The sequence below is a fragment of the Lycorma delicatula genome, chromosome 5 (assembly GCF_047948215.1).
Source record: "Lycorma delicatula isolate Av1 chromosome 5, ASM4794821v1, whole genome shotgun sequence".
Lineage (NCBI taxonomy): Eukaryota > Metazoa > Arthropoda > Insecta > Hemiptera > Fulgoridae > Lycorma > Lycorma delicatula.
This window is the reverse complement of record NC_134459.1, coordinates 33672495-33699645: the sequence shown is the minus strand read 5'-3', so window position 1 is coordinate 33699645 and position 27151 is coordinate 33672495. Positions and strand designations below refer to the sequence as shown.

The 27151-nt window shown below is 35.5% G+C and overlaps 1 protein-coding gene across 3 annotated transcripts in view; it reads left to right on the top strand.

Moving 5' to 3' along the window:
- LOC142325852 (dipeptidyl peptidase 9) overlaps positions 1–27151 on the top strand; it is a 92832-nt gene that overhangs the window by 41185 nt on the left and 24496 nt on the right. For all 3 annotated transcript variants that reach the window (XM_075367875.1, XM_075367873.1, XM_075367874.1), the window contains exons 8-10: positions 6007–6187; positions 9666–9807; positions 19237–19460. In XM_075367875.1, coding sequence (XP_075223990.1) covers positions 6007–6187; positions 9666–9807; positions 19237–19460 — 547 coding nt within the window. The remainder of the gene's footprint in view (positions 1–6006; positions 6188–9665; positions 9808–19236; positions 19461–27151) is intronic.

Genomic DNA, 27151 nt, shown 5'->3' with positions numbered 1-27151 from the left:
AGAATTTGTAAATTCTTTAAGGTTATGCAGTGTCTCTTTAAAAAAATCACGTAACTCAGTTCTCATCTTACTTTTTTTTTTTGTCTTCAGTCATTTGACTGGTTTGATGCAGCTCTCCAAGATTCCCTATCTAGTGCTAGTCGTTTCATTTCAGTATACCCTCTACATCCTACATCCCTAACAATTTGTTTTAGATATTCCAAACGTGGCCTGCCTACACAATTTTTTCCTTCTACCTGTCTTTCCAATATTAAAGCGACTATTCCAGGATGCCTTAGTATGTGGCCTATAAGTCTGTCTCTTCTTTTAACTATATTTTTCCAAATGCTTCTTCCTTCATCTATTTGCCGCAATACCTCTTCATTTGTCACTTTATCCACCCATCTGATTTTTAACATTTTCCTATAGCACCACATTTTAAAAGCTTGTAATCTTTTCTTCTCAGATACTTCGATTGTCCAAGTTTAACTTCCATATAAAGCGACACTCCAAACATATACTTTCAAAAATCTTTTCCTGACATTTAAATTAATTTTTGATGTAAACAAATTATATTTCTTACTGAAGGCTCGTTTGGCTTGTGCTATTCAGCATTTTATATCGCTCCTGCTTCGTCCATCTTTAATAATTCTACTTCCCAAATAATAAAATTCTTCTACTTCCATATTTTTTCTCCTCCTATTTTCACATTCAGTGGTCCATCTTTGTTATTCTACTACATTTCATTACTTTTGTTTTGTTCTTGTTTATTTTCATGCGATAGTTCTTGCGTAGGATTTCATCTATGCCGTTCATTGTTTCTTTTAAATCCTTTTTACTCTCGGCTAGAATTACTATATCATCAGCAAATCGGAGCATCTTTATCTTTTCACCTTGTACTGTTACTCCGAATCTAACTTGTTCTTTAACATCATTAACTGTTAGTTCCATGTAAAGATAAAAAGGAACAGGGATAGGGAACATCATTTCTGGCCTCCCTTTCTTATTACGGCTTCTTTCTTATGTTCTTCAATTATTACTGTTGCTGTTTGGTTCCTGTAAATGTTAGCAATTGTTCTTCTATCTCTGTATTTGAACCCTAATTTTTTTTAAATGCTTAAGATTTTATTCCAGTCTACATTATCGAATGCCTTTTCTAGGTCTATAAATGCCAAGTATGTTGGTTTGTTTTCCTTTAATCTTCCTTCTACTATTAATCTGAAAATTTTCCTTAGCATTCCTGTATGCTCCGTCTATTTTACCAATGTTCATTTCTCTTTCCACTTCTGAACACTTTTCTTTAATCCACTCTTCTTTCGCCAGTTTGCACTTCCTGTTTATAGCATTTCTTAATTGTCGTTTGTTCCTTTTACTTTCTTCATCACTAGCATTCTTATATTTTCTACGTTCATCCATCAGCTGCAATATATCATCTGAAACCGAAGGTTTTCTACCAGTTCTCTTTATTCCGCCTAAGTTTGCTTCTGCTGATTTAAGAATTTCCTTTTTAACATTCTCCCATTCTTCTTCTACATTTTCTACCTTATCTTTTTTACTCACACCTCTTGCGATGTCCTCCTCAAAAATCTTCTTTACCTCCTCTTCCTCAAGCTTCTCTAAATTCCACCGATTCATCTGACACCTTTTCTTCAGGCTTTTAAACCCCAATCTACATTTCATTATCACTAAATTATGGTCGCTATCAATGTCTGCTCCAGGGTAAGTTTTGCAGTCAACGAGTTGATTTCTAAATCTTTGCTTAACCATGATATAATCTATCTGATACCTTGCAGTATCGCCTAGTGTATATTCTTCTATTATGATTTTTAAATTGGGTGTTGGCAATTACTAAATTATACTTTTTGCAAAACTCTATAAGTCGGTCCCCTCTTTCATTCCTTTTGCCCAGCCCGTATTCACCCACTATATTTCCTTCCTTGCCTTTTCCAATGCTAGCATTCCAATCTCCAACTATTATTAAATTTTCATCTCCTTTTACGTGTTTAATTGCTTCATCAATTTCTTCGTATACACACTCTACCTCATCATCATCATGGGCGCTTGTAGGCATATAGACGTTAACAATCGTTGTCGGTTTAGGTTTTGATTTTATCCTTATTACAATGATTCTATCGCTATGCGTCTTGAAATACTCTACTCTCTTCCCTATCTTCTTGTTCATTATGAAACCTACTCCTGCCTGCCCATTATTTGAAGCTGAGTTAATTATTCTAAAATCACCTGACCAAAAGTCGCCTTCCTCTGCCCACCGAACCTCACTAATTCCTACTACATCCACATTTATCCTATCCATTTCCCTTTCTAAATTTTCTAGCCTACCAACCTTTTTTAAACTTCTAACATTCCACGCTCCGACTCGTAGAATGTTATTTTTTAATTTTCTGGTGACCCCTTCCTTAGTAGTCCCCACCCGGTGATCTGAACGGGAGACTAGTTTACCTCCAGAATATTTTACCAAGGAAGGCGCCTCCATCATTGCTATATGAAAATGCAGAGAGCCACATTTTCTTGGAAAAAAGCAGCTGTAGTTTTCCATTGCTTTCAGCTGCGCAGTACTCAGAGGACTGAGTGATGTTGATATGGCTGTTTAAGCCATTCTGACTCACGCCCCTAACAACTACTGAAAGAGCTGCAGCCCTTTTCAGGAATCATTCCTTAGTCTGGCTCTCAACAGATACCTCTCCGATATGGTTGCACCTTCGGTCCAGCTACTCTGTATCCCTGAGCGCTCAAGCCCCATCACCAATGGCAAGGTCTCATGATTCATAGAGGAGATTCATCTTACATATATGTATAAAAATTAGAATAAAATTTTAAAATTCAGTAGGGCCTGCACTGTACTTAAAAACAGAATTCCTTACGCTCTGGTGGTGGTTCTTAAATATTCTCACAGATTACAATTAATTCAAACCAGTTAGTGTTATTCACTAACACTGATTTTATTATAAATAAATTGTCACTTATATTATTTAGATTATTGTAACAAAAAGATTTTCTTGCATGGGGAAAAAGTAGAGATAATTTGTGTTGCACACATGTTGGCTAATTTTTCTGGTTATCATTGACTGAGTGATTTTTATTTATAATATTGTTACACTTGTCTAAAAAAATTAATAAATAAAATATTAAATTGTTTGTAGAATTTACTACATTTGTAACTTGCTAAAATGAACTCTAAAGAAAATTAATAAACATCAAATGCACACCAGGGAAGATAATGTAATCACAAAATGCCAGTTTATCAATTTGTCATTTTCAAAGATATAGGAAGAGGTTTTTTTTTTAAAAGAAAACCAAATTCAAATGTGTTTTGTTATATGGAAATAAGTCCTTAATATTCACTGATAAAAGCTAGAGAATATTAAGAATAAAAAAGCAATATTGAGTCAAGTTTTGCAATTAACTTTATAACTGCAAGCAGTGTAACTTTGTAGCCACTAACATTGCAACTGAAAAATTTGGCAACTGCAGGATGAACTTAAATTTGTATTTCTTCTAATTTCTTGTTGTTATTCTTCTTATACATTTTTTAAAAGTATTTTGAACATTTTATTGAGTAATTACAATTGTAAATTATATCTTAAAATAATAAAATGTAGTACAACTGTTTTTCTGCATAATTTGAGTATATGAAATATACCCTGTAAGTGTAATAGCCATTAACACTATGAGTAATGTAATTAGTAAAATTGCGGTCATACGAATGGATTGTGATGTAAAGCTGATTCATTTGTGTTTTTCAGTTAATAACAAATATGACTTATGATAACTGCTTTTTAAACGAACTTCATCTACATTAAACTTTAAAGAAATTAAAAATAAAAACATAATAAACTTGAGCTTGCATAAAAATTTAAAAATATTTTGCATGAATGTAAACATTAATTCAACTAGTGACGGAAAATAAATAGTATGCAGTTAAAAAGAATTTAATAATTTTGAGAAAAAAATCACTGATTCTTTTATTTAGTTTATAAAAAATAATGTATCAGCTGCACCGTCTTGTAAATATATAATAACAATTAAATCCAACACTAGTATCTGCTCATTGTTCTAAGTGAGATAACATTTATCCATCATCTCGGCCGATTGCATATGGTTGATATTTTCAGTTTTACATTCGGAGTTGTTATTACTTAAGGTTTCATTCTCAACATAGCCTGTAGAAGATTCAGTCACAGTTATTAGCAGATTACAAAGAATTTTGAAATCACTACTGAGCCTGTTTGTATAATAAATATGGATGTATAAGATTTTTCGTCTGCTATACCAGAAGCAAATCTTAACTGATTTTGATGAAAGTTGGTGGGGGTGATGTAAACCTATTAGAAATAGAGACGTATTGATTTTCAAGCGAATTGGTTTTACAGGAACCGGAGTTAGAGGTAAAAACGTTTTTGGGCTTGTTTTCAAGGTTAACTGAAACTGGAAATCCATCCTTCGACCCAATTACTGCGAGAGAGTTTTTTTAAAAATTTTGTTAATATTTGATGCCTATTATTTATCCTCTGCTGATGCCAAGAATCAATATTACTGCTTCATTCACTACAGAGTAATTATCCATTTTATGAGACATTTTGAAAAGTAATGGTCTGCAGGCCAATTCTGTTTCTTTGTGTTAAATGATCAATTTTTTTAAGACTTTTCTCCAGGATCTGTTGAATATCAGTCTTTTTACTTTATCTCAGGAAGTCCAACCATGTAAATGACATCATTAATGTTGATAAATTTTAAAAACTCTATAAAGCCTTTTCTCTTTTTTATTTGCTTTCTTAGTCTTCTAGCCCAGGAGTATTTGTAAGAAATTCTTTAATAATTTTTTCTAGTACTCTGATTTGTAGGTTGTAAATAAACTATACTCTTATGGAAAACAAAACTGACATGGGAAAAATAATTTTTTGTTAGACCTAATAACATTGTAGCTAATTATATTTATGATAGACTTATAACATTTTGGTTTGAAAAATCTGTTATTAATTATAAACTTAATGTTAATTTCTACAAATTTTACTCTTCATTGTGTAAATTAACTGTACAATTTTGTTTAATGCTATGCATAGGATCGCAAATAATACTTAAGCATCCAGTATTTTAAAATAGTTATGGTAAATTGCAATATGATAAACTGTATTGAATTTTTTATCATTAGCTAAATATATCGTAAACGAGAATATTTTAGTAGCTTATTTTGTCAAAAAACAAATAAACTTTACATTACCTGTAATTTTTTTTAATATGAAAAAAATTGTTTCCCAATCATAAAAAAATTTGATTCAGACATCCGATGATTGGGATCTGTATAAATGGGATTTTACTCCATCCAAAATAGAGTTTTAAATAATATCTAGAAAATAAAAATAAATAATATCTAGAATATTTAAAGAAGTAATATTTCTTTAAATATTCTTATAATTTGATATGTTTTTGTGATTAGAAATTTTTCACAATATATATAAGTAGTAGTATTGGAAAGTCTTGGACTGATTTAATAGTTTATTGTATATTACTTCACCCAATAAATAAAATGTGTGGTTATTTTTATCAGAAAAGACTACTTGAAATGTGTGGATTAACTTTTATAAATGTGCATAAGTAATTATGTAAGCAAATATTATTTTATTTGTGGTTTTATTTTTTTTATGGAATTTTTTGTGCATGTGGTGAGGTCAAATGTGTTTCACAATATGAGAATGATTTGACAGTTTGTTTTTTTCTTCTAACCACTGGCCTATTGGCTGCTGTTTTGTTGCTTAGGTGTATTTTAATTTTTATTTGTTTTTGTTATTCTGAACCATAAGTTAGATAACAATGTTGTGAATTATTACTATTTGTGCTCTTTAATAAATATGATAAGCATGAAATTTAAAAGTTTTGTTCTGTTAAAGTAGTATTATTATTGTTGATTTTTATTAAATAAAAACAGAAACATTAACAATTTAAAAAAAAAATTACTTTTTTAAAATAAATCGGCAAAATAATTCAGATATTTGTGTTTTGTTTATTTAGTATTTGGCTACAGATGGTTGACAGAAAGCAACAAAGATTAGAAGTCATTATACTATCAATTAAAAATTTTGTAGAACCTCCACGTAATGTTTGGAGTCCATCACCTCACAGTAACTCTGTTAGCGTCTCTACACCCCCAATCAAAAACGTATTTACACAAGAATCTGATGTTTGGATTAATGTAAGTAATTATTTTTTTTTTTAGTATTGTAGAAATATTGATTTGTACTGTTGATTAATTTTTTTCATATTTATAATTAGTTTTTAGGAGATCAGGTCTTGTTTAAACATAAATCTCTCAATTGTTCACTACCTTTATCATCATTATGCTTTGGTCTTTTATCTTCTAATCAACTATTCTTGTCCTTCTGGTTTTTTATTTGTATTCTGATGAGTGCTTTCTTCACCATTCTCTTTCCATACTAAATCATTTAATTTTTAATTTCTCTGTTCTGCCTTACAAAATATCTTTTATGACCTCTTACTAATTTCATTCTTCATTTTGTCCGTCATTATCATTCCATTTTAACTTATTGTAAATTTAATTTCATTATACTCTACTTATATTTCTTCCCTTCTGCCCCCAAGTTTACATTCCATATAACAGTATTAGAATATTAATGTTTGATATACATATAAACATATACTTAAACTACATCTATTCTCTTGTTTTAGAGAACTTATGATATTTTTCAAGAACATCTTTGTTTATTAAGTTTTGAAACATGACTTTTAGACTTTGTTTTTAGATGACAATTGTGATACTCTTATAAAACAGATGACTTATGACTTTAAAATTAAAAATTGACGATCAATTGTTATGTATTTAATCTTATTATATGAATTTTACATTTTTATATATTTTAATTATAAAATTCCTCCTGAAGATGGCAGAATAGCTGAAAGACCTTTTAAGAAGTCAAATGGAATTTTCGTAAGCTGTTCTTAAAATTATGTATAATCCATGCTTATATCTTATTTTCTTTATCCTTTGTCCCTGTTTTTTCATTATTTATATAAACTATCCAGTTACAAAAAAATTTCTCTTCTTAAAATCTTACCGTATTAAAATTATACCAGTTGTGGTTTTTTCTTTCTCTAATTGTGATCACAGCCTCAGGTTTCTTTTTGTTAAATGTAACATCATACTATTTCACCATTTATCACATGCATAGTAGTGCTTCTGAAATGTTTCCTTTTTACCTCATAACATCAGGTCAACAGGTTAGATCATATCTTTTTTATTCTGCTCCCTTCCAAGTTTCTTTATTATTTCATCTACCACTGCTGTTAAAAGGGTTGGTGAAAATATTCTTTCTTACGTCATCCCAGTTTTTACTCCTTCCATAACTCCTAACCTTTCTGTTCTTTCTCTTTATTATTTTGTCTACCATTACTTTAAAAAGTACTGTCTCTGGTTATCATATGTTCACCCTGATTTTTTTTCTTCCATACTTTGATTTAGAACATGATCTTGTGCCTTAATTCAAGTTGCATATTGACATTTCAAGTAACTATCATCTAAGAAAACATTTGCGTATGATATAGTCTCAAGTTTCCTATGTTTTTGTTCATGACTCTCAGCAATAATAATAATAATAATTTAAAAATAAATTTTTTTTAACAAATAGAGCAAATTTTATAATAAAATGTTTTTTTTTTAAAAACAATAAGTTTAAAGGATCACTGAAAATGTTTTGAATTAAGTTGTTAAACATGTTTATTGCAAAATTTAGTTCAGTTTATTGTTTCAATAATTTATTTTTAAGCATATAAAAATTTGGTTTTCTGACATTGAATGTATGACAGTGTTTAAAGTATCACATGTTTATTTTTAATTCTTTCCAAATAAAAGTGAAGACTCCAGATGAATAATACAGTAAGAAATTATGTTTTAATAGTGCTGTATTTTATAACAGTGAGCAGTTAATGAGGTTAGTAAAAGCAGTGAATCGTTTTTTGAGAAAATTGACAATAAAAAATTATGATTTTGCAGTGGTGTATTATTTATTTAACAATGGAATAATATACACTTCATAAAAGTAGTGAGTATTTATGTATGACTCAATATTTGCAGTATAGATATACAATTTGCATGGAGGTGGGATCTTGTTCTTTACATACCTTGTTGATTTTTGTCAGGTGGATGTGCACAAAATCATGTTTTTTTTGTTGGAAATTTGATAAAAGTGAGCATTCTTCTTCATTAAGCTGTAGAAGGGTTAAATTTACTATGTAATTGTCTTTGTTAACATTAATTGTTTATCTCTTAAAACTAAATATATCAGAGATGTTTTAACTATATAATGAAGGTGAGATTGATTTCTCCTTCTCATAAAGTCAAAAACCTCCAGTTTTGCATGTTATATAATGTTGTTCACTTAGCATGGTAGTAGATAAACAGTGGATAATTGTTACATCATTGTAGCTAGTGTAGTGAATTTATTCCATGCTGATACAACATTGAATAACGTATTTGACTATCTATATAACTGTTAGCAGTTGTTAATAAAATGTACTTTATAATTAGGATATATAACAATTTAATATATTACTTAGATTATTATTCGACTGCAAGTACTTTGTCTTACTACTGTATTTAGAAGAAAACCATCGTAACTGTGAACTGTTGGTTTTGATAATCATTTCAGGCTTTTATGAAAGAGGAATAATACCTTTGTAAATATTCATTAATTTTTTCTCCATCTGCAGAATCTAATTGATTGACATCAACATTTATTAGAGTATTATTATTAGCAGTATCTGTTACTTATTTCCCTCTTAGTAATTTTTTTCTTTTTACTTTTTTTATAGGGTTCACATAATTGTTTTTAATATAAAGAAATCATATGTTTTTGAACTTACTTGGGAAATGTTTTTAGTACATGTGTTATGTTTTGCCTATTGCACTTTGCAATATGACATTTCACTAGTATGAGGTATTTTCAGTTCGATCCAGTTCAGGATAATAATGTGATTATTTAAAAAATTGAGTAGCCATTATATTGAAAATTTCACTTATTTTATTTGTTTTATCATTGGTTTGGTTTGTTGTTTTAATATGTCTTAAAGTTTCAATTTTAACATGGTAATAACAATTTCTGTTTTTTTAACCAGTTGAAGATTTTTGCATTTGTTAAATTTGAATGTACTAGTTTGTTATGAGATAAATTATTATTATACATGGCATTGACAAGAAAGATAAATTAAGGTAGTAATTTAAAAATGTATAATTATAATGAAAATACAAAATACAATGTTTAGTACCAGAATATTTTTGTGCTTTTAAATATTATTTTATTTATACCTTCATTCATTACATTATCTTAAAAAAAATCAAAACAATTTTATTAATATTTTGTATATTCTAATAAACACCTCAACAGAATTTTATTCAGATAGAATTAATAGTAAGAAGCGACTTCAAGCTCTTGTTGAAAATTTAATGAAGCAAAGAGAATTTTTGTTACTTAATAATATTACTTGCTACCTTACTATCTGAATACTACTATACTTAGCATTTTCCTTACACTTTTTATTTTATTTTTCTATTCAACCAAAAAATAATCTAAAATGTTTTTACATTAAATTAAATTTTGAAGTATATCTTTCAAATATCTGTGAATTTATTAAAAATGTATATATCTTTTTTTACGTAGGTACATGATTTGCTTTACATTTTTCCAACAACTGAAAATGATAAGATCACATTAATATGGGCAAGTGAAGAAACTGGATACCGTCATTTGTACTTAATAACTGTTTCATATGCGCCACATTCTGTTGATGATTCCCTTGATTGTAGGTATTATCAGTTTTAATTTATATTTAAAACAAAAGATATTTTAAATTGGTTTTAACTTGTAATAATTTTTTATGGATGTCAAGTTGCTCTGTAATTAATTCACTGTGATTATTGTCCATCAGAGATAGTTAATATAAATAATGTAACATATTTTCCTGAGATGGGATTCAGCATTGCATTATAAAATTTGATGATTGTCCAATTAATGACAAACTAGATTATTTCTAAATTTTATATTTTTCTTTATTCTGGTAAGATATATAAGTGTTGTGTACTAGGTAGAGTGGTGAAACTATTGACAATGTATCGCTATTGAAAAAATAATTTTTAAAAATAATATATTCTGTAATGTATGAACAACCCCATACCTGCTTGGTATTATGCCAAAACATGATTGTGAGGTTTTTGTCCTCGTTTATCTGTTGGAGAATGTTTGCTGAATGACGAAAATGAACCTTTTCAACAAAAAATATGATTGAACAATAATGGCCAAGTGCTATAACACAATTTATTAGAATTTTTATGTAGGTGATTTTTAAATCAATAGAATGTTTTTCTTTTGATTTGATAAAATCTTTTAGAGCATTTAGCTCCCAGAAGTCTTGTCAAAGAACAAATTCTATTAATATGAAAATAATTTATTTTTAATTTTTAAAACATAGGTTTGGATTGTCCCTAGAAAGAAGAAAGAATGCAGTGATATAATTTATAATTTTTTTAAATGATAGTAAGATGAATTACTGCTTTAAAATTTTACTAGAGATAATTAAACAAAAAAAATATCGTTGTAAGAAATTACAATAGCATTTATTTATTAAAAGTAAAGCACGGACTATCATGATATATTACAATGCTTCATTGCAGGCAGTATTTAGATTTAGAATTTAATGTCTTTGCCTTTGTTACTTTTCATCGGCATGTATCAAGTTCTTTCATAAATATTAAATTAATTTTAAAAACTTATAATTTTTTGAAACCTTTCTGTTAAAAATTTATGTAGTGTGTGTCCCAATTCCTCATCTTTGTGGCAAAATCTAATGTCAGTACATCCCAACTTCTGTAGGGGAAGCATCCACCTTGTGACGATTCTGGTCGCCCTCCCTTGTTCCTAGCCCTGATGGGCTTTAACAGAGGTCAGGTCGTCTTTTGACTTTCTAACTGATTATATATCACATTCATCAGTCAGGCCTCAGTTGGGGTGCCGCCAATATAAATGCCGTGGTAGACATTTACGTAGTGAATTTTGACTCAGTCTTTGCTTTTGCTGTAGATTTCTTTTGGACATCTCTCCTATATCATTGCCCTCTGAACTAGCTAACCAAGTTTGCGGAAGCACAAACCCTACACCTAGTTCAGTATTTTAAACAAGCTGTGAGTGACTGCAAATCTCTTTTAAATATGGAATCTATTTCAGTAATAATAATGCTCACCACAAAAAATTTTAATCACAACAACAAAATTTAGACTTAGTTCCCTTAGTGATCTCAACATGATCAATTTCAAGCCTTAAACTTAAATTGCAACCGCGGACTCTGATCTGGTCTACCAGGGAGTAGAGGGCAGACCTCTTTCTCTCACTCAGCTCCATTACAGAGTCCTGCATGATATTTACTTCGTCACATAATAAACTACCATCATCAAGATGGTGCTACACCTCTCTCTCGGCTGCATGGATAACCATGCCCTCGACAGTGCAGTCACCATCCTGCCAATAGCGATACTGCTACTCATTTGTAAACCGCCCTTGTCAAAATGGTGCTACACCTCTCTGCTACATGAATTAACATGCCTTCTGTAGTGCAGTTGCTGTCCCACTGGCAACAATTCTGCTACTTTACTTCCAAACATACTTCAAACTAACCAAGGCTCAATGCCAATGCGCCTACCTTCAGCCAGGCGGATCCTAGCCACCTGGAGTACTACTCTACTTAAACCCTGTTAGCAGATCTGCACAGTGCGAGGAAACTGAGGAAGCCAGCCACTATGGTCCATTCTCTGCAAGTCTTCCAATTGAGCCGTAGATCTAGAAAGGAATTTATTCTCTCAGGCTCCCTAACAACTTTGAAACATTCAGCCTTGTACCAGGGACAGACATAAAGAACATGGTCCACAGTATCATTGAGCCTTTAGTCTAGACAGAGGCCCAAATCAGCCAAACCAAACGTTACCAAACTTTTCCTAAAGGCACCATGTCCCGAGCGAAATATGTGTTATATACCAATTCGGGGAAACTCACCTAATCACTTGCAGATCTCTAACATCTGAGATTATACCATCCGTATATCAACCAGTAGAAGATTTATTCCACCTAACTTGCCAAGATTCTAAACCTGGTCTTAAATCTCTCACATATGCCCAGGAGTAAGAAGGCCCTTTTTACTCCTTGGTCAGGACCTACTATATTCCATAGCTAGGATATCAGTTGGTTTTGTGCCAGTACACAAATTACAGAGACTACCTCTCATAAGACAGTTCTGTAGCTCCCGATAACAGCTAACAGAAGAATATGCTGGGTTCGTAATAAAATGTCCCTATAACACTGAAATTGCATTTGAAGAAGAGCGCAGCATATAACTTTATGGCCTCACAGATACTTTTGTAAAGAATCTGCATGGTACAAATTCAATCCCCAATCGGGGTGGACAACTCTATGAACACCAAAGAAAGGATCAGTAGCCTTCCTTGCAACAAACTGAAGATGCCCCTGGAATTGAAGTTTCTCATCACAGATTACATCCAAATTCTTCTGAACGGTAACATACCTAATGGGAATACCGCCCATCATGATTTGCGGGTGATGAGTAATGGCTAAACTGCCTTTCAGAAACATCATAGTGGTTTTCTCTGCACTGAACGTCATCATATGTTGAAGACTCCATAACCTTACATGCCTGGGTTTTTCTGAATTCTATCTCATTCTGACTCGCAGAATGAGATAGACCAGTAGCAACCCATCGTCAGCATAAGCAAGGATGCAGCAGCCACTGGGCAACCTTAACCACACCAAAGAATCAAATTCAACTAACCAGACGAGGGGACCTAGAACACTGTCCTGTTGCTGAAATAGCTTGAGAGAGTCTATCTCATTTTGCATCCATGCTGCTGTAACTGAAACAATGCAGAGGATCACCACAAGTTATTGAAGGTCCTGAATATGTCCAAAAAGAAGCCAAGTACATATTTGCATTCACTGGCTAAAACTATATCTAGCATCCTTTGTGCCCTGACCAGGGCGAAAACCATACTGGTCGTCCATTAGTAAACAATTAGATGTAATCTACTATTAATGTGGAAGTAGGGGACCTTCATGAAAACTTTACCTACAACAGGCAAGAGTGTCAGAGGCCGGTAAGAACTTACAGTGGGATCCTTGTCACCACCTTTGAAGAGCAGTTTCAACTCAACACATTTCCAGCAAGTTGGGAAATATCCAGCAAAAAGCATTATATTAAAAATACTATTAAGGGGACCAAGAATCACAGACAATGTGCGAACCATGTGCATTCCACCGTGATAGAATCATATCTGGGGGCTTTGTTCCTAGCCAGGCTACAGACTTGATGGACCTCCGCCTTAGTAACCTCAGACGACTGAACCTCAGAACAAAAACCTATGACTTCCCTTCAAACACATCAATGACATGAGGTTTCACCAACCTCAATATCATCAGGAAGCAGGTTCACCAACCTCGTTCATCAGAAGATAGAAGACGTGATCTTTATCGATTACAATTCCATCTGGGTTGAGAGAGCTGACAGAAGAATTTCTTTTTTCTTCTTATGCCCAATGACACCTCATGGTTCCTTATTTCCCTGCTCTTGTACAAAAGAGTGCCAGGAATCATGCTTAGAAGACCTAACCTTATGAAAATACTCTGTCATTTTTCAACAATGGTCCGCAAGCAGGGATGCATGCCAATCAGGATCATCCTCGTGTTGTGCAGTTCTCCTGAGCCAGCCCACTGTCCGCTTCATCAAAGTCAAGTCCCAAGTCCACCAATCAGCAACTCTCTCTCGACCCATACCTCGAGGAATGGAGTGGTCAGCGGCTTCAATTACTGTAGAAGAAAAACCATCTGCTAGGTCATCTAATGGGAGCTCGTCCAAACTTTTAACAAAAACCTGAGCCTGGCTGCAAGAATATTAGAAAACTTGGGCCAATCCACCCACCTGTGCAAGAAGTGCCCCTGCTGAGCAGGGACATACCCCTATGGACATCGTCAAGCCCACCTACCAAGTCAAAAACTATTAGCCAATGATCACTCATGCATTCATCAACTACAGACCAGTTCTAAATTCTACCAAGGATATCCTTGCCAATGGTAACATCGATGTTGGTACCACAGAAGGTTCCTCCATCCCTCAAACACCGACGAAAGTAGCCAACTCACCAGCTACGTTGAAAACGATGTTTTCAATGTTTGCCACCATCATTCGTGATCTCACTGTGCCAAAGAGGTGATTTGGCATTCACATCAGCACCAATCGGAATTAGACAACCAGCTACCAACCTAATAATTCTATCCTATGTCTCCAAATGTTGTTCAGTGGGATTCGTGTACTGAAAGTACAAACAAACAACAACTAGGTCCAAACCATTTACGGCAAGCTTGACAATGATATGGCACATGTCAAAGGCCTGCCGTATGAAAATACTCTTAAGACTTCCTTCACAGAATGGCAGATTTACTGTCCCCAACAAAAAACGCTTTACATCTTTGGAAACCTGACAGATCACCCTTGACCACATATGGTTGCTGTAGAAGAACGACATCGAGGCTCTGCTTTTGAACGACCTCACCTAACTCAACTTGGACAACATAGGCACCCTGGACATTTAGTTGACTAAACCTAACCATCGAGAGAGTTAAAGTATAGCTTAATCGTTCTCAAGTAGCAACCGCACTCCTTACTATTAATGGAATACCAATGATTCTTGCGCAACCTTTTACAGTTAATGCAAGTTGGAGCCTCTTTTTTCTGCAGACAGTCGTGCTGTGTGGCAAGGAGGCTTGCCACACAAACTGATGCATACTTACAAAATTTTGCCCAGTGGCCGAAATGGCAACTTAAAACATTGCTGTATGTCAAGGTATTCCTTGACGTGACAGGATGCAAAATCAACAAAAAGCCTACCCTCAGACAAATTTCTGGTAGAGACCAGTACCTACTTCAAAGACACCATAATACCATTGGGCATCACGCTTTCTGGTATTGAAGACTATCCTACACTCCGTATTAAACGCTGCCTCATCTAAGTCAGTGTTCTGCTCTCTAATGAGAGACAGAACATCCACATCAAAGAGGTTCCGGTCTATGTCATACACGATGACATGGGGCCTACGCTTGCGTTTTTAACCTCTAGGTTCTTAGCTGCAGGAGACTCCATGATTACTCGGACAGTCTCCTTATTCCATGCAATAACTACCAGCCCTTTGCTGGTCTCCATGATGTCTGTTATTTTTAGGTTCCTCTGGTTGTCACGAAGGGCAACCTGGAAATCCTGTTTCAATTCCTTACTGGTCGTGGTAAAACCCTCCGCCCTGTTCACAAAGAGAATCTTGCGCTTTTTAGCTGTCTTGTTGGCTTCCCGCTTACTTTGTAAAACATCAGCGTAGCATCTAAGCTGTGCTAAGGCTGGAGCAGGTTTTTGAATTACCTTGACCTCCTTGGACTTGGAGGCCATGGTTTCGTATCCTTCTGCCAAAGCAGAAAGGATCTCCTGAACTTTAAACAATCGAGGAAGAACTTCCTTGCAGCAGCACCTAAGCTACGGGCAGCTCTGAGAAGCTAACGATATAATCCAGATCATCTTTCACCTTTTGGACCAACAGGGCAGAACTGCCAGGTCTGCCCTTTGCTGTTTGAAAAGCTCTATAACTGGAGTATTTACCCTGGTCGATGTCCCTACATCCATCCCAAAAACTTAATCTTCTGATGTTGAGAAGGTCGAAGTTAAAGGTTCCGGTCTCCTGTTCTGGCTGGATTTGTTAACTACTTGAAATTTGAACATGGTCAAAGTTTCCCTACTATTCTAACTAATTCTCGCTGTCTTCCTACTACTTTGAATTGTTAGGCAAGCCCACAAGTGTGATTACAACCTGCAGTGAGCCACGGGTAGCTGGAGACCTGTGTTCTGTCACTTACTCCATCTCTTTGCTGCTGTTGGATCAAGTATGTGAAGTTCAGAAACTAGCACATAATCATGGATTAGAGCCCTCATTCTTATAGACCTCATATAAAAGGGGAAAATTGTCCACTCATAAGCAGCTAGTCAATGTGGCATCAGCCGTATTGTCAAACCATGTGGGAGTTCCTTGATGCCATTGCTTTGTTTAACCGGCATTGGTAGTTTAAGGAATATAAGACTCCTGTCGCTTCCTGTAGAAAGCTACCCTCGAGAAATGGCTGACCTTCGGTCAAATATAGTTCCAAGTGCTATAATATGGTGGACAGGTACTTGCTGCCATTCAGCAACCTAGGCGTGGCAGCAAATTACTGTCCTTGGTGGAATAAATTTTAATTTATTGAGAAGTCATATATTTTAGTATGTAGATGGGGTGCATGTACCCATTTTAATAAAATGTGACAAGTGAGCAGTGGGACATGCAAGTGATTGATGTAGGGCACCACGGTTATTCCGCTCATGCAGTTAGGTAAGCTCTAGGATCTAATTAAGATATTGGTTACTAAATCATTTTGAGGCGCAGTAGTCGTTTGTGGCACAGACATTTGGTCTTATGCTTTAGGGTGACCGAATGGGGTGGTGGTGGGAGAAATACCAGACAAACCAAAATGTTAAAAAAAAGACCTCTTATAAGACACCTCCTGTGACGAGCAAAGGGGTCACCCCTTTGCTCATCACAGGGTCTGACAACCAAAAGTCATTGTCTCTCTTTTGCCGCGATGAGGCGGATGCTCAAACAAATTGTGCACCTTACAACTCTTTAACACTGTGAAAATGGATATGATAGTCTAAATATTGATGCTAAGCATTGCAGTAGCACTTTATCAGCAGAACACTGGTGGAAGGTACACACTCTACCACCAGCTCGAAATAACACTGACAAAAACTCTAAACAATGACAACTATGTTCGCATCAAGAGACCGGAGTTGTCTAATGTTAGTACAGATTTGATGTCTCTAAATTATTGTGTGTGTAACTTACTGTAATGAATATAAAATGTTCATCAGAGCCATTTAACTCTAAATTTGTATGAAATTATCCATGAGCCATTTAATCCAAAATGTATGAAAAAACCTGGTGATTTTATTTGAAAATTAGTGGTTTACAGGTAATGAATGGTTGGGCCAAAAAGATAGTTTTTTTTTAATGAAAATTGTTCGTATCTGTGATTTTTGGTTATTAATGAAGAGGTTAAATTTAAATGTACACATTTATTTATATTACTAGCAGGAGTGCTCCCAGTTTCTCCCAGCTGGTAAAATAGCAAAGGTAGAAAATATTGTTCTCAGAAAGTATTTATAAGACTAAATCTATGAAAAATGAAATATTTTAACTTCAGATATATGCAGAAGAGATCATTTGAAAATTGTTAAGTGGCAGAATGCCCTTCAGTTAATATTTCAAGTAAAAAGAAATTAAGATATTGTGACACCAATCAGATTGCTATATTTGAAGGGCACTGGGGAGAGGCCAAGGAGATCACAAAAACATAATCAACACTTGTATTATTTTGTCCCGTGTATAAAAGTTTTAAAAATATAACATTAAAATACTTAAATTTGTTTAATTTGAAGGCAGTAAATAATTAATTTAACTTTAATTAATTGATGGCTTGCTTTGATAAGCGGTTCCTGATCTTGATGAAATAATTTTCAATAAAGCCTTGAAAAATTATATGACGAAAATAAATTTACAGATTACAAAATTTATTTTATATTTTTTTAGAGGAAAATACCTGTGGACTGTGCAACATAGCCCAAGTGAAATTTGTTATTGATCCACAAGAAACATGTTACTGAAAAAGAAGGGATTAAATAATATCCCTAACTTTCAATTATAAATTAATGAGTTCTAAAGGCTCATGAGAACAAAGGTAACTGAACCTCTTGCACATTATTAATTTTTTGTAGACAGGAGAACACTTTTTTAAAAAAGATTATTAACATATTGCAATATCTAAATGTTTTGTTTTTAAAACTTTTTTTAGATGTCTGCCCAAAAAGAAGTGTAATGTATTTAGGGTGTATGTATGTATCTTCCACTGTAGCAACTCAACGGCCGAACTGATTAGATTTATGATCCCATGTTGGAATCCTTATGTCACTGGGAGTGTCATATGCTATGTAAATATGTGTTTGTTTAAGAAATCATATGACTTTTTGACAGCCAGTATTATGTTCAATCATGTAAGCGTGTTCTTTCTTCTTGCTCTTATTTGTTGGTGTTTCTTCTTCTTATTGATCGTTTAAAAACATTTAAAATAAATTCAAATGATTTTTTTTCTGACAGTTTTAATTTGTTTAAATATATTTTTCATGTTGTAGAAATTGCAGGCATTTAAGATTGTCTAATTATTAAGTTATCACCTGGTCTTAACATTGATAAGAAAATGTCCAATGAAAATGTTTAAATGCAGTTGGGGAGGCCCTGAATAGTAATTATCCTGTGTTAAAGACCATGAGTGTCATAGGCTATATACATATGTATATATGTTTAAATAAATTTAAAACATTTGATTAAAAAGTTATATTACATACAAAATTGTCACTTGAAATTTAATTATCCTGTATTAAAGACCAATGTTTGTCAGTGATGGTTTTTTTTTGTAGTCATTTTTTTAATTTTTAATATGTGTCTCTTGTTAACTAAGGATTTAAAAACAGATTGAATACTCCAGTACTTCAAATTTTTATTTATTTAATTAGAATAGAGGGTAGAAGCCTATGGAAGTTAAAAATGTGTAAACCTTTCGGATGGTATCATGTATATTAATTGTTTTCTTATAGCAGAACATTTTGAAAAAAAGAGTGTTGGAATATTGCAATATATAACATTATTTTTATTAAATATGTTACAATTGTTAGCAGGATGTGATCTCCATTGGATAACACAGTTTAGTCATGAGTATTTTGAGTGTAACTTCAGAGATGTGCTCAAAACAAACAGAAATATGTTATTGGCCATTGAAAAGTAACATAATAATCCTTGCTGGGTATCATATACTGTGCTGTTAAAACATATTTTGAGTGAAGAAAATTATACTGTAGTATGTGATGGCCACTGAAATTGAATCAAGCTTTAATGTGAATTATGAATGATTGGGTCATGGATTTCATTGTACGTTACTGTTTGTCTAACAAACTATAAATTATTTGCAACTAATAGTATTGTGCTCATTTTCTGGTTGTAAAATATTGCAGTAAATTAAAAATTTTTTTTTATAATTATTCGTTTTCAGTGTTTATGACACCAAGATTTAAATCACAAGTAGCTTTAACCAGTGGAGAATGGGAAGTTCTTGGTAAAAGTTTGTGGGTGGATGAGACAAGACAGTTGGTCTATTTTCTCGGATTAAGGGAATCTCCTCTTGAAAAACATCTATATGTTGTGTCATTACAACGGCCTGGTGAGGTTAGATTATTAACACGGCCTGGGTATTCATATGCAGTGGATTTGAATAAGGTGTGTATGTCCTAGTTAAATAATGTTTATATCTCATAATAATATAAAATAAAACTGTTTTGTTTATTACTATGTTAATCCTCAAATATTTTATTATTTCTGTGAACTAGGATAAGGCAATTTTCCCCCAGTGTATTCTGATCACATTCTTGACCGCATTGGAAGGGTGATATATAAGTAAAAAGATCTAATATTTTTAGAATATACTGTCAGATTGTACAATATTATTTGCTTCTATTTCTATGCATTTAATATCCAATAAAATTCCTGAAAAATTGTGCATTACTGTAAGTTTAATTAGATATTAATTATAAATGTCAAGAACATATTTGAGTTGGAAAGATGATAAATAGGTGGATGATAACTCATTTTTTTCTTGGAGTTACTATGTAAAAACTTTAGTAACTTTTTCTGATGTTAAATTTTAGTCGATTAAACATCAGCCTTTTATTTACTATTTAAAATCTATATTTTTTTTTTTTGTTTATGAAGTACAAAATTTTTTTTTTATAGTTTAAAACTGTCCACATTTTTTTTCGCATAAGAGGTTTTAGATTGAAACTATAGTGCATTCACATAGTTTTATTAAACTAATAAATTTTATGCTAACATACACCAAGGATATGTTGTTTAGTTATTATATTGAGTAACAATTTTCTTCAAATGATTTGCAAATAGAATATTTCTTAGATGAGTTAACCTTTACCTTTTTATTATGGCACAGTGAAAATGTTGTCCCTGCTGTTCAAGGCACATGGCCTTGATCGGTTTTGCAGAGTAGCTTTACAAATTACAGTTTCTTTTGTTTATGGAACATCCTGACCCTGTGATGGAAGACATCATCCATTTGCCACCCCACCCTCTCCATACCTAGCCCTTATGAACTTTACTAGAGGTCATCTTCAATACCTCGATTATGACATCTTCCAGTCTTAAAATCAGCCAGGATGCCACAAGCAACATTCACATAGGTGTAGTACTAACTAAGAACTCTATTGAACAAAACACATCTCAAGTCTTAATAGGAATAGGTTAATTGAGTTAAACACACAACAGACAATAAATAAAACAAGACATTAAACAAATAACAATAAAATAAATCAAAACAGAAAGATAACTAACACAAAAATAACAATAATTAACAACCACAAACCAAACATAAAAACAAAACAGGAAAAACCAAGGTGAACCCCTAAATCCCTTGCAATTCTCTCTTTTGCCAAGTAAATGATAAAATTTTCTACTATCATCCATTCGGCTTGACTTATCCAGTTAACATGGAGATCAAGTGCTGACTCGGTAATTTCCAGCCGACAAATGATCTCTGCACATCAATTTGTACTTTCAACACTAATAGAAGACATTGTGTGCATCATCCAATTGTCTGCACTGCAGACACACGCTCTAGTCTGCTAGGCTGAACTTTTGAAGTCTGTTCTAAAAAGCTCCATGGCCAGAAAGAAACTGCATCACATATTTATTAGGGTGTACCCAAGAAGCATCCTGGAAATTTACAACATTTGGAATAAGATCATGCATGTAGCGCCCACCCTCTGTCTCATCCCATCTGGCCTGACCCACATAGGGGAAGACATCCTCCACCACCCCTTTCATTCCTAGCCCTTATGGGCTTTATTGAAGGTCATCTTCAAAGGCTCTGCTTTTGACATATTCCAGTTTATCTCGGCCAGGATGTCACAGATGCGAATGCCACGAGTGACATTCCCATCGGTGTACTACTATTTAATGAACTAAAAACAAAACACATCTCACCAAGTCTTATGTAAGACTGAAAGGACTTAATGAAACAAAGGAACTGCTCTACAAAAAGGTTGAAGGTAAAAGTGAGTTCAGCACACATGAAACATAAAAATCTTTCACGGAACAATAACAACACAGTAACAAGAAACAAAACATCAACAAAAACAGAATATAAGAGAAATCCAAGCAGGGCTCTAGATCCCCTCAGCAATCCTCTCCTTTGCCAAGTACACTATAAAACTTTCCACTATTACCCATTTTGCCTGGCTCCTCCAGTTAACACGGAGATCTAACGCCGACCCAATGAGATCAAGCCAGACGGTCTCTTGTGTGCATTAGTTTGTACTTCAAGCACTCATAAAAAACATGGTTGGTGTCAACCAATTGATCACACTGAGAACACATCCCAGAATCTACCAGGCTGAATTTCTGCAGTCTGTTCCTAAAAGCACCATGGCCGGAAAGACATTGTCACATATTTATTAGGGTGTACCGAAGAGGCGTCCTGCAACCAACAACATTTGGAAAGAGATCATTACAAATGATTGTAAGTTCAATTTCTTGAACTTTACCCAAAGACAACTCACCAGACTTCCTAGCAACATACCACTGCTACTTCTCAGATGCAGTCAGGTCTATTGGTTTCACACCTGCAATCACCAAGACTGCCTCTCGTGAAATAGTACGGTAACTACCTGTTACTATTAACAGTAGTAGGTGTTGGGCCCTTAATAATATGTCCCGATAACTTTTATATTTTAGCCTATCCGTCCAAAGAAGTGTCGCATATAGCATAATATCCTCACCTTTACACAGGATGCTTATGGTCTTAAATTAAGAAGCCATTGCAGGCCTTCTCCACGACATATTGAAGGTGCTTCCTAAATTGCAGTTTCTCATCAAGAAATACCCCCAAGGTACTTTTGAACCTGAACATACTTTACACAGTGGCCTGCCATCGAAACATGGATTTACAGACTCGCTGCCCATCGTCAGCATAATCCACAATGCAACACCTGCTGGGCAACTTCAGCCGACAGGAGAGAATCAAACTCCAATACCCACAATGAAGGATCGTACACGCTGCCTGGGGACATTGCTTGGACAGCGTCTTGCCAACCTCATGGCTGCCCTCGCAGCCATGACTGCGCAGAGCAGCACATCCCAATAACTGAACTAACTTTGCATAACTTGCAGTACATTACAGTATATTATCCTTTTTTTTTTTTTTGAGTTAGTAAATAGCAGATGGCCACCATAAATTATTAAATTCTCCAGAAATGTCCAGGAAAATCCCCAGGACATATTCCATTTCATTGGTCATTACCACTCTCATCACATGAAGTATGGTGTCCTCAGTACCCTTTCTTTGATGAAACCCATACTGACTCCATCACCAATCTTTGCAAGGTTAACCTCTCATTTATATGCAGATACAAAACCTTTTCAAAGACTTTATTAAAAACTGGAAGCAACATCAAGGGCATAAACGAAGTTCATAAGGCGTTACCATGTTGTTCTATCTCCTGAATTTTTTCTGTAGTCAACTCTCCTGACGTCTTTCCAACATAATGCTGCTGCCTCAGATGCAGTCAGATATATTGGTTTTACGCATGTGATCACAAAGATTGCTTCCTGTGAAATCATATGGTAACCACTCGTTACCGTTAATAATGTAAGGTATTAATAATATCTCCTGATAGCTTTTAAATTTTAGCCTACCTGCCCACATAGGCACTGCACATAGAATAATAGCCTCGCAGACACCCTTAGACAGGATGCTGATGTCTGTAGGCTCTTTAACTGATTACATCTCACAGTAACCAGCCAGGCATCGGTCGGGATGCCACCGATGTAAATGCCTTGGCAGACATTTGCATCAGTAAAATATAAATCAAATTTTGCCATCACATAGGCCTCAAACAGACATCTTCACATCCAGCCTAAGTAACATGATTCCCTTAAACTAACTAATCAAGACCGCAGAAGTGTGGACCTCGCGCCTAGTCTAAATTTGACAGCCTCGTAGACTGTGAATGCCTCAGAAACGAGCAAGTTGTAATTTAAATCAATGCTACACTGATACCAATCAAAATTATGTTTTATGCAACATATAAATTGAGACCTACACCCAAATAAGTCGACCAAATTAGGTCACCTAACAAGGGGAACACAATCCCATTCCAGTCCACACAGGAGCCGGGGACAAACCCTGCACTCCCACCCGGTCCCATCATTGAGTTTCATGCGGCATTAAGTCAGAATCAGGGACTGTCACCAGCGAAATGAAGCCATGCCCCCGGTTGCAATATGGGCTACAACACCCTGGTAGTGTGGCCAAATTGAATCACAAACAACACCAATATAACCAAGATACGATGCCAGTGTGCCTACCTCCAACAATCCAGTGCCTAGGCTGGGACCTTAGCTACCTGAGATCCTACCATGATCAATTTTACCTTGATTAAACTCCTGCAGACCCGCATACCACAAGGCCGCGAAGAAAACCAGCCACTATAGATCATTATAGATCCTTGCAGATCATGCAGTTAATACGGAGATCCAGAAATGAATGCATTCTCTAGTTCCCTAACAGCTTGTGAACTTCGACCTCATATTGGGGACAGACATAGAGAACGTGATCCACTGTATCATTAGTCCCACAATCCGAGCATTGATGTCTTGAATCCACCAAACCCAAACAAAACCTAGCCAAACTCGCCTGAAAGGCACCATGCATGGAGAGAAACTGTGTGATATACTGATTGGGAGAAACCCGTCTAATTGCACCTAAATCAGACACTGTAGGAAATATACCATGTGTGTAGCAACCTGTGGGGGAACCGTCCCACCTGACCCGCCAAGACACAAGACCCCCATCTTCAATCTCCTGCTTTCGTTCTGACATCAATAGGTTATTAACCTTGGAAATGTAGCGTTCCTTACGCTCATTAACCAAGATACCTATTGGTTTGGCTCCAGCTATAACACAGACTGCCTCCCACAAGACTGTTCTATAACCATCTATAACAGCCAGCAAGAGGAGTTGTTGGGCTTGCAGCAAAATGTTCGCGGTAAGATCTAAAAGCTAAGTGGTGAGCCCAGACAGGTACAGCATATAACATAATGGCCTCACTGATACCTTACTAAAGGATACACATGGTACAGTAATTCAACCCCCAATCAGGATGAATGACTATGGATTTCATAAAAAGCATCAGCAGCCTTTTTTGTTATGTACTGTAGATATTCCTTGAACCAAAAATTCTCATCAAGGGTAATACCCAGGTACTTTTGAGCCATAACCCATCAAATGGCAAGTCCAGTCATCCAAACCCGGATTCGTCTGGAAGCAACCAATCGGCCCTTAAGCAACATCATTGTGGTGCTGTCTGAGCTGAAAATCATCCTATGTTGGAGACTCCACAGCTGGAGTGTCTCACAAGCATGAACAGCTCAGAACTCTACTTCATTACACGAATCCCCTTCAATCAGCAGCAGCGTGTCATCAGCATAAACGATGACACGACAACCACATGGAATCGAACTCTATAATCCAAAGACACTGCCCTGAGGGCATCCTTTAGTTAGGGTCTTACAAACCTCCAAGCCACCATCATGCAGGAAAACAGTCCGATGTGTACATTTACACTTCTGCATCTGAAACAGGGCAGAGGGCCACCATAAATTATTAAATGCCCTTGATATGTCCAGAGAAATTCCTAATATATATTTGCATGAACTAGAGGAAGCTATATCCATCACCTTTAGTATGGCATCCTCAGTGTTTCTACCCGGTCGAAAACCATACCGGTTGTCCATTAGCAAATGATCAGCGACTAATCTAACATTAATACACAAATATAGGACCTTCTCAAAAACGTTACCAATCACAGGCAAGAGTGTTCGTGGACAGTAAGAAGAACTAACAATAGGATCTTTGGTGCCACCTTTGAACAATAATACCAAGTCTCCACACTTCCAACATGCTGGAAAGGGGTCAGTGAAGAGCAACCTATTATAAATTCTAGTTAGAAGACTAAGAACTATTGTAAGTGCTTGAATGAGGAACTCCACTGTGATACAATTATATTTGGGGGCCTTGTGCCATGCCATATTTATCACCTGACGCATCTCTGCCTCAGTGATCTCAGAAGATTCTAAGTCAGTCTCGAAAACCACGACTTCCTGTCTGACACGCCAGTGGTATGAAATCTCACCCACCATATTGTCAACTGGGAGTAAATCATTCAGCAAAATATTAAGGGCATGGTCCTTATCAATTACCACACCCTTGCGGGTCGACAAAGCTGACAAGAGGACATCTTTCCTGTGCTTATGCCCAAGGGCTCTGTATACAATGTCCCAAGGATCTCTATTCCCTTGCTCCTTAATGAAGGAACATCCCAACTCGTAGGGGAAGACACCCGCCTAGTGACGTTCCAGTCACCCCCACCCCACCGTTCTTGCCCTGTTGGGCTTTAACAGGAGTCGTCTATCGCCCTCAGACTTTTTACATCATAGTAATAAGCCTGGCCTCGTTGGGATGCTACCGATGCAAATGCCTCGGTAGACCTTTGCATCGATGATTTAATAACTCAGCTGCCTTCACTGCAGGGGCCTCGTCCAGACATCTTAAATGTCCTACACATCTCCCATCTCCCTCTGAACAAGCTAATCGAGCTCGCAGAAGCGTGAACCCTGCACCTAGTTCTACTTGTTATGAGCCAATTTCATGATTGTCTTGTAATTCGAGGCAAATAAAACACAACATACCACCAAACATGTTGATCGCAACAACAAAATTTAGTCCTAGTTCCCTTAGTGAAAACTCAGCATACGCTTATTAAACCCTGACTTAGTTTAATTATGGACTCTAATCTGGTATACCAGGGAGAAGCAGATTGATCACCTACTACCACTCAGCTCCATCACAGAGTCCTACGTGACATTCACCATAATAAACCATTGTCGAGATGCCGCTACACCTCATGGCTACATGGTGTCCCATGCCCTTTGGCAGTGCAGCCACATCCCACCGACAGTGTCATTTGCTCGTTCTAAAATCCCTTCGTCAAAACGCCGCTACACCTCACAGCTGCATGGCATCCCATGCCCATCGGCAGTGCAGTCCCCTGAATGAAGGAACATCTCGATTCCCCTCCGAGGAGAGAAGATCTCGCCAGCATAGCACCCCCTCCGTTCCTTGCCAGTAGTGTCCTTAACAGAGGGAATGAAGGAACACCAGCAATTAAGCTTGGAGAACCTAATGCTATGAAAGTACCTCGCCCTCCTTCTGCGGTAATCGAAATCACCCTCTCATTGCGCAGCCCTTTTGAGTCAATTCAAAGACTCCTTCATTACTGTCATATTCCAAGATGTTTATGGCCAGTGCCTCTAGGAATGGCGGCTTTAGCCGCCGCCACTACCGCAGAAGTTAAATTTTCTGCCAGGACACTAATGGCAGACCATCAAGGTCTTGAGAAAAAATCTCCAGTCTGGACTCCAACAAAGAGGAGAATTTTGGCCAGTCCGCCTTCCTATGCAGGAAGCATCCCTGGTAAACTGGAAAATGTTCCTCATGGCCAATGGCCATTGCCCAGCTCATTCACTATTTCAAAAAATCCATACCAATGTTAATGTCAATATTTGTACCTGAAAAGGCCCTTCATCCATCAACCATACCGACGTAAGTGGCCACAACTGGTTTGCAACATTAAAGACCTCAAAATTATACTGTGCGATGAAACTTTTAGATAAGTTACCACCATGATCAGTGATACCACTGTGCCAGAAAAGCAACTTCATATTAACATCGACACCAATAAGGATTGGACCATTACCCACAATATGAAGGATCCTATCCCATCTCACTAAATGTTCCTCAGTGGGATCCCTGTATTGGAAATATGAACTAACAACTGTAAGGT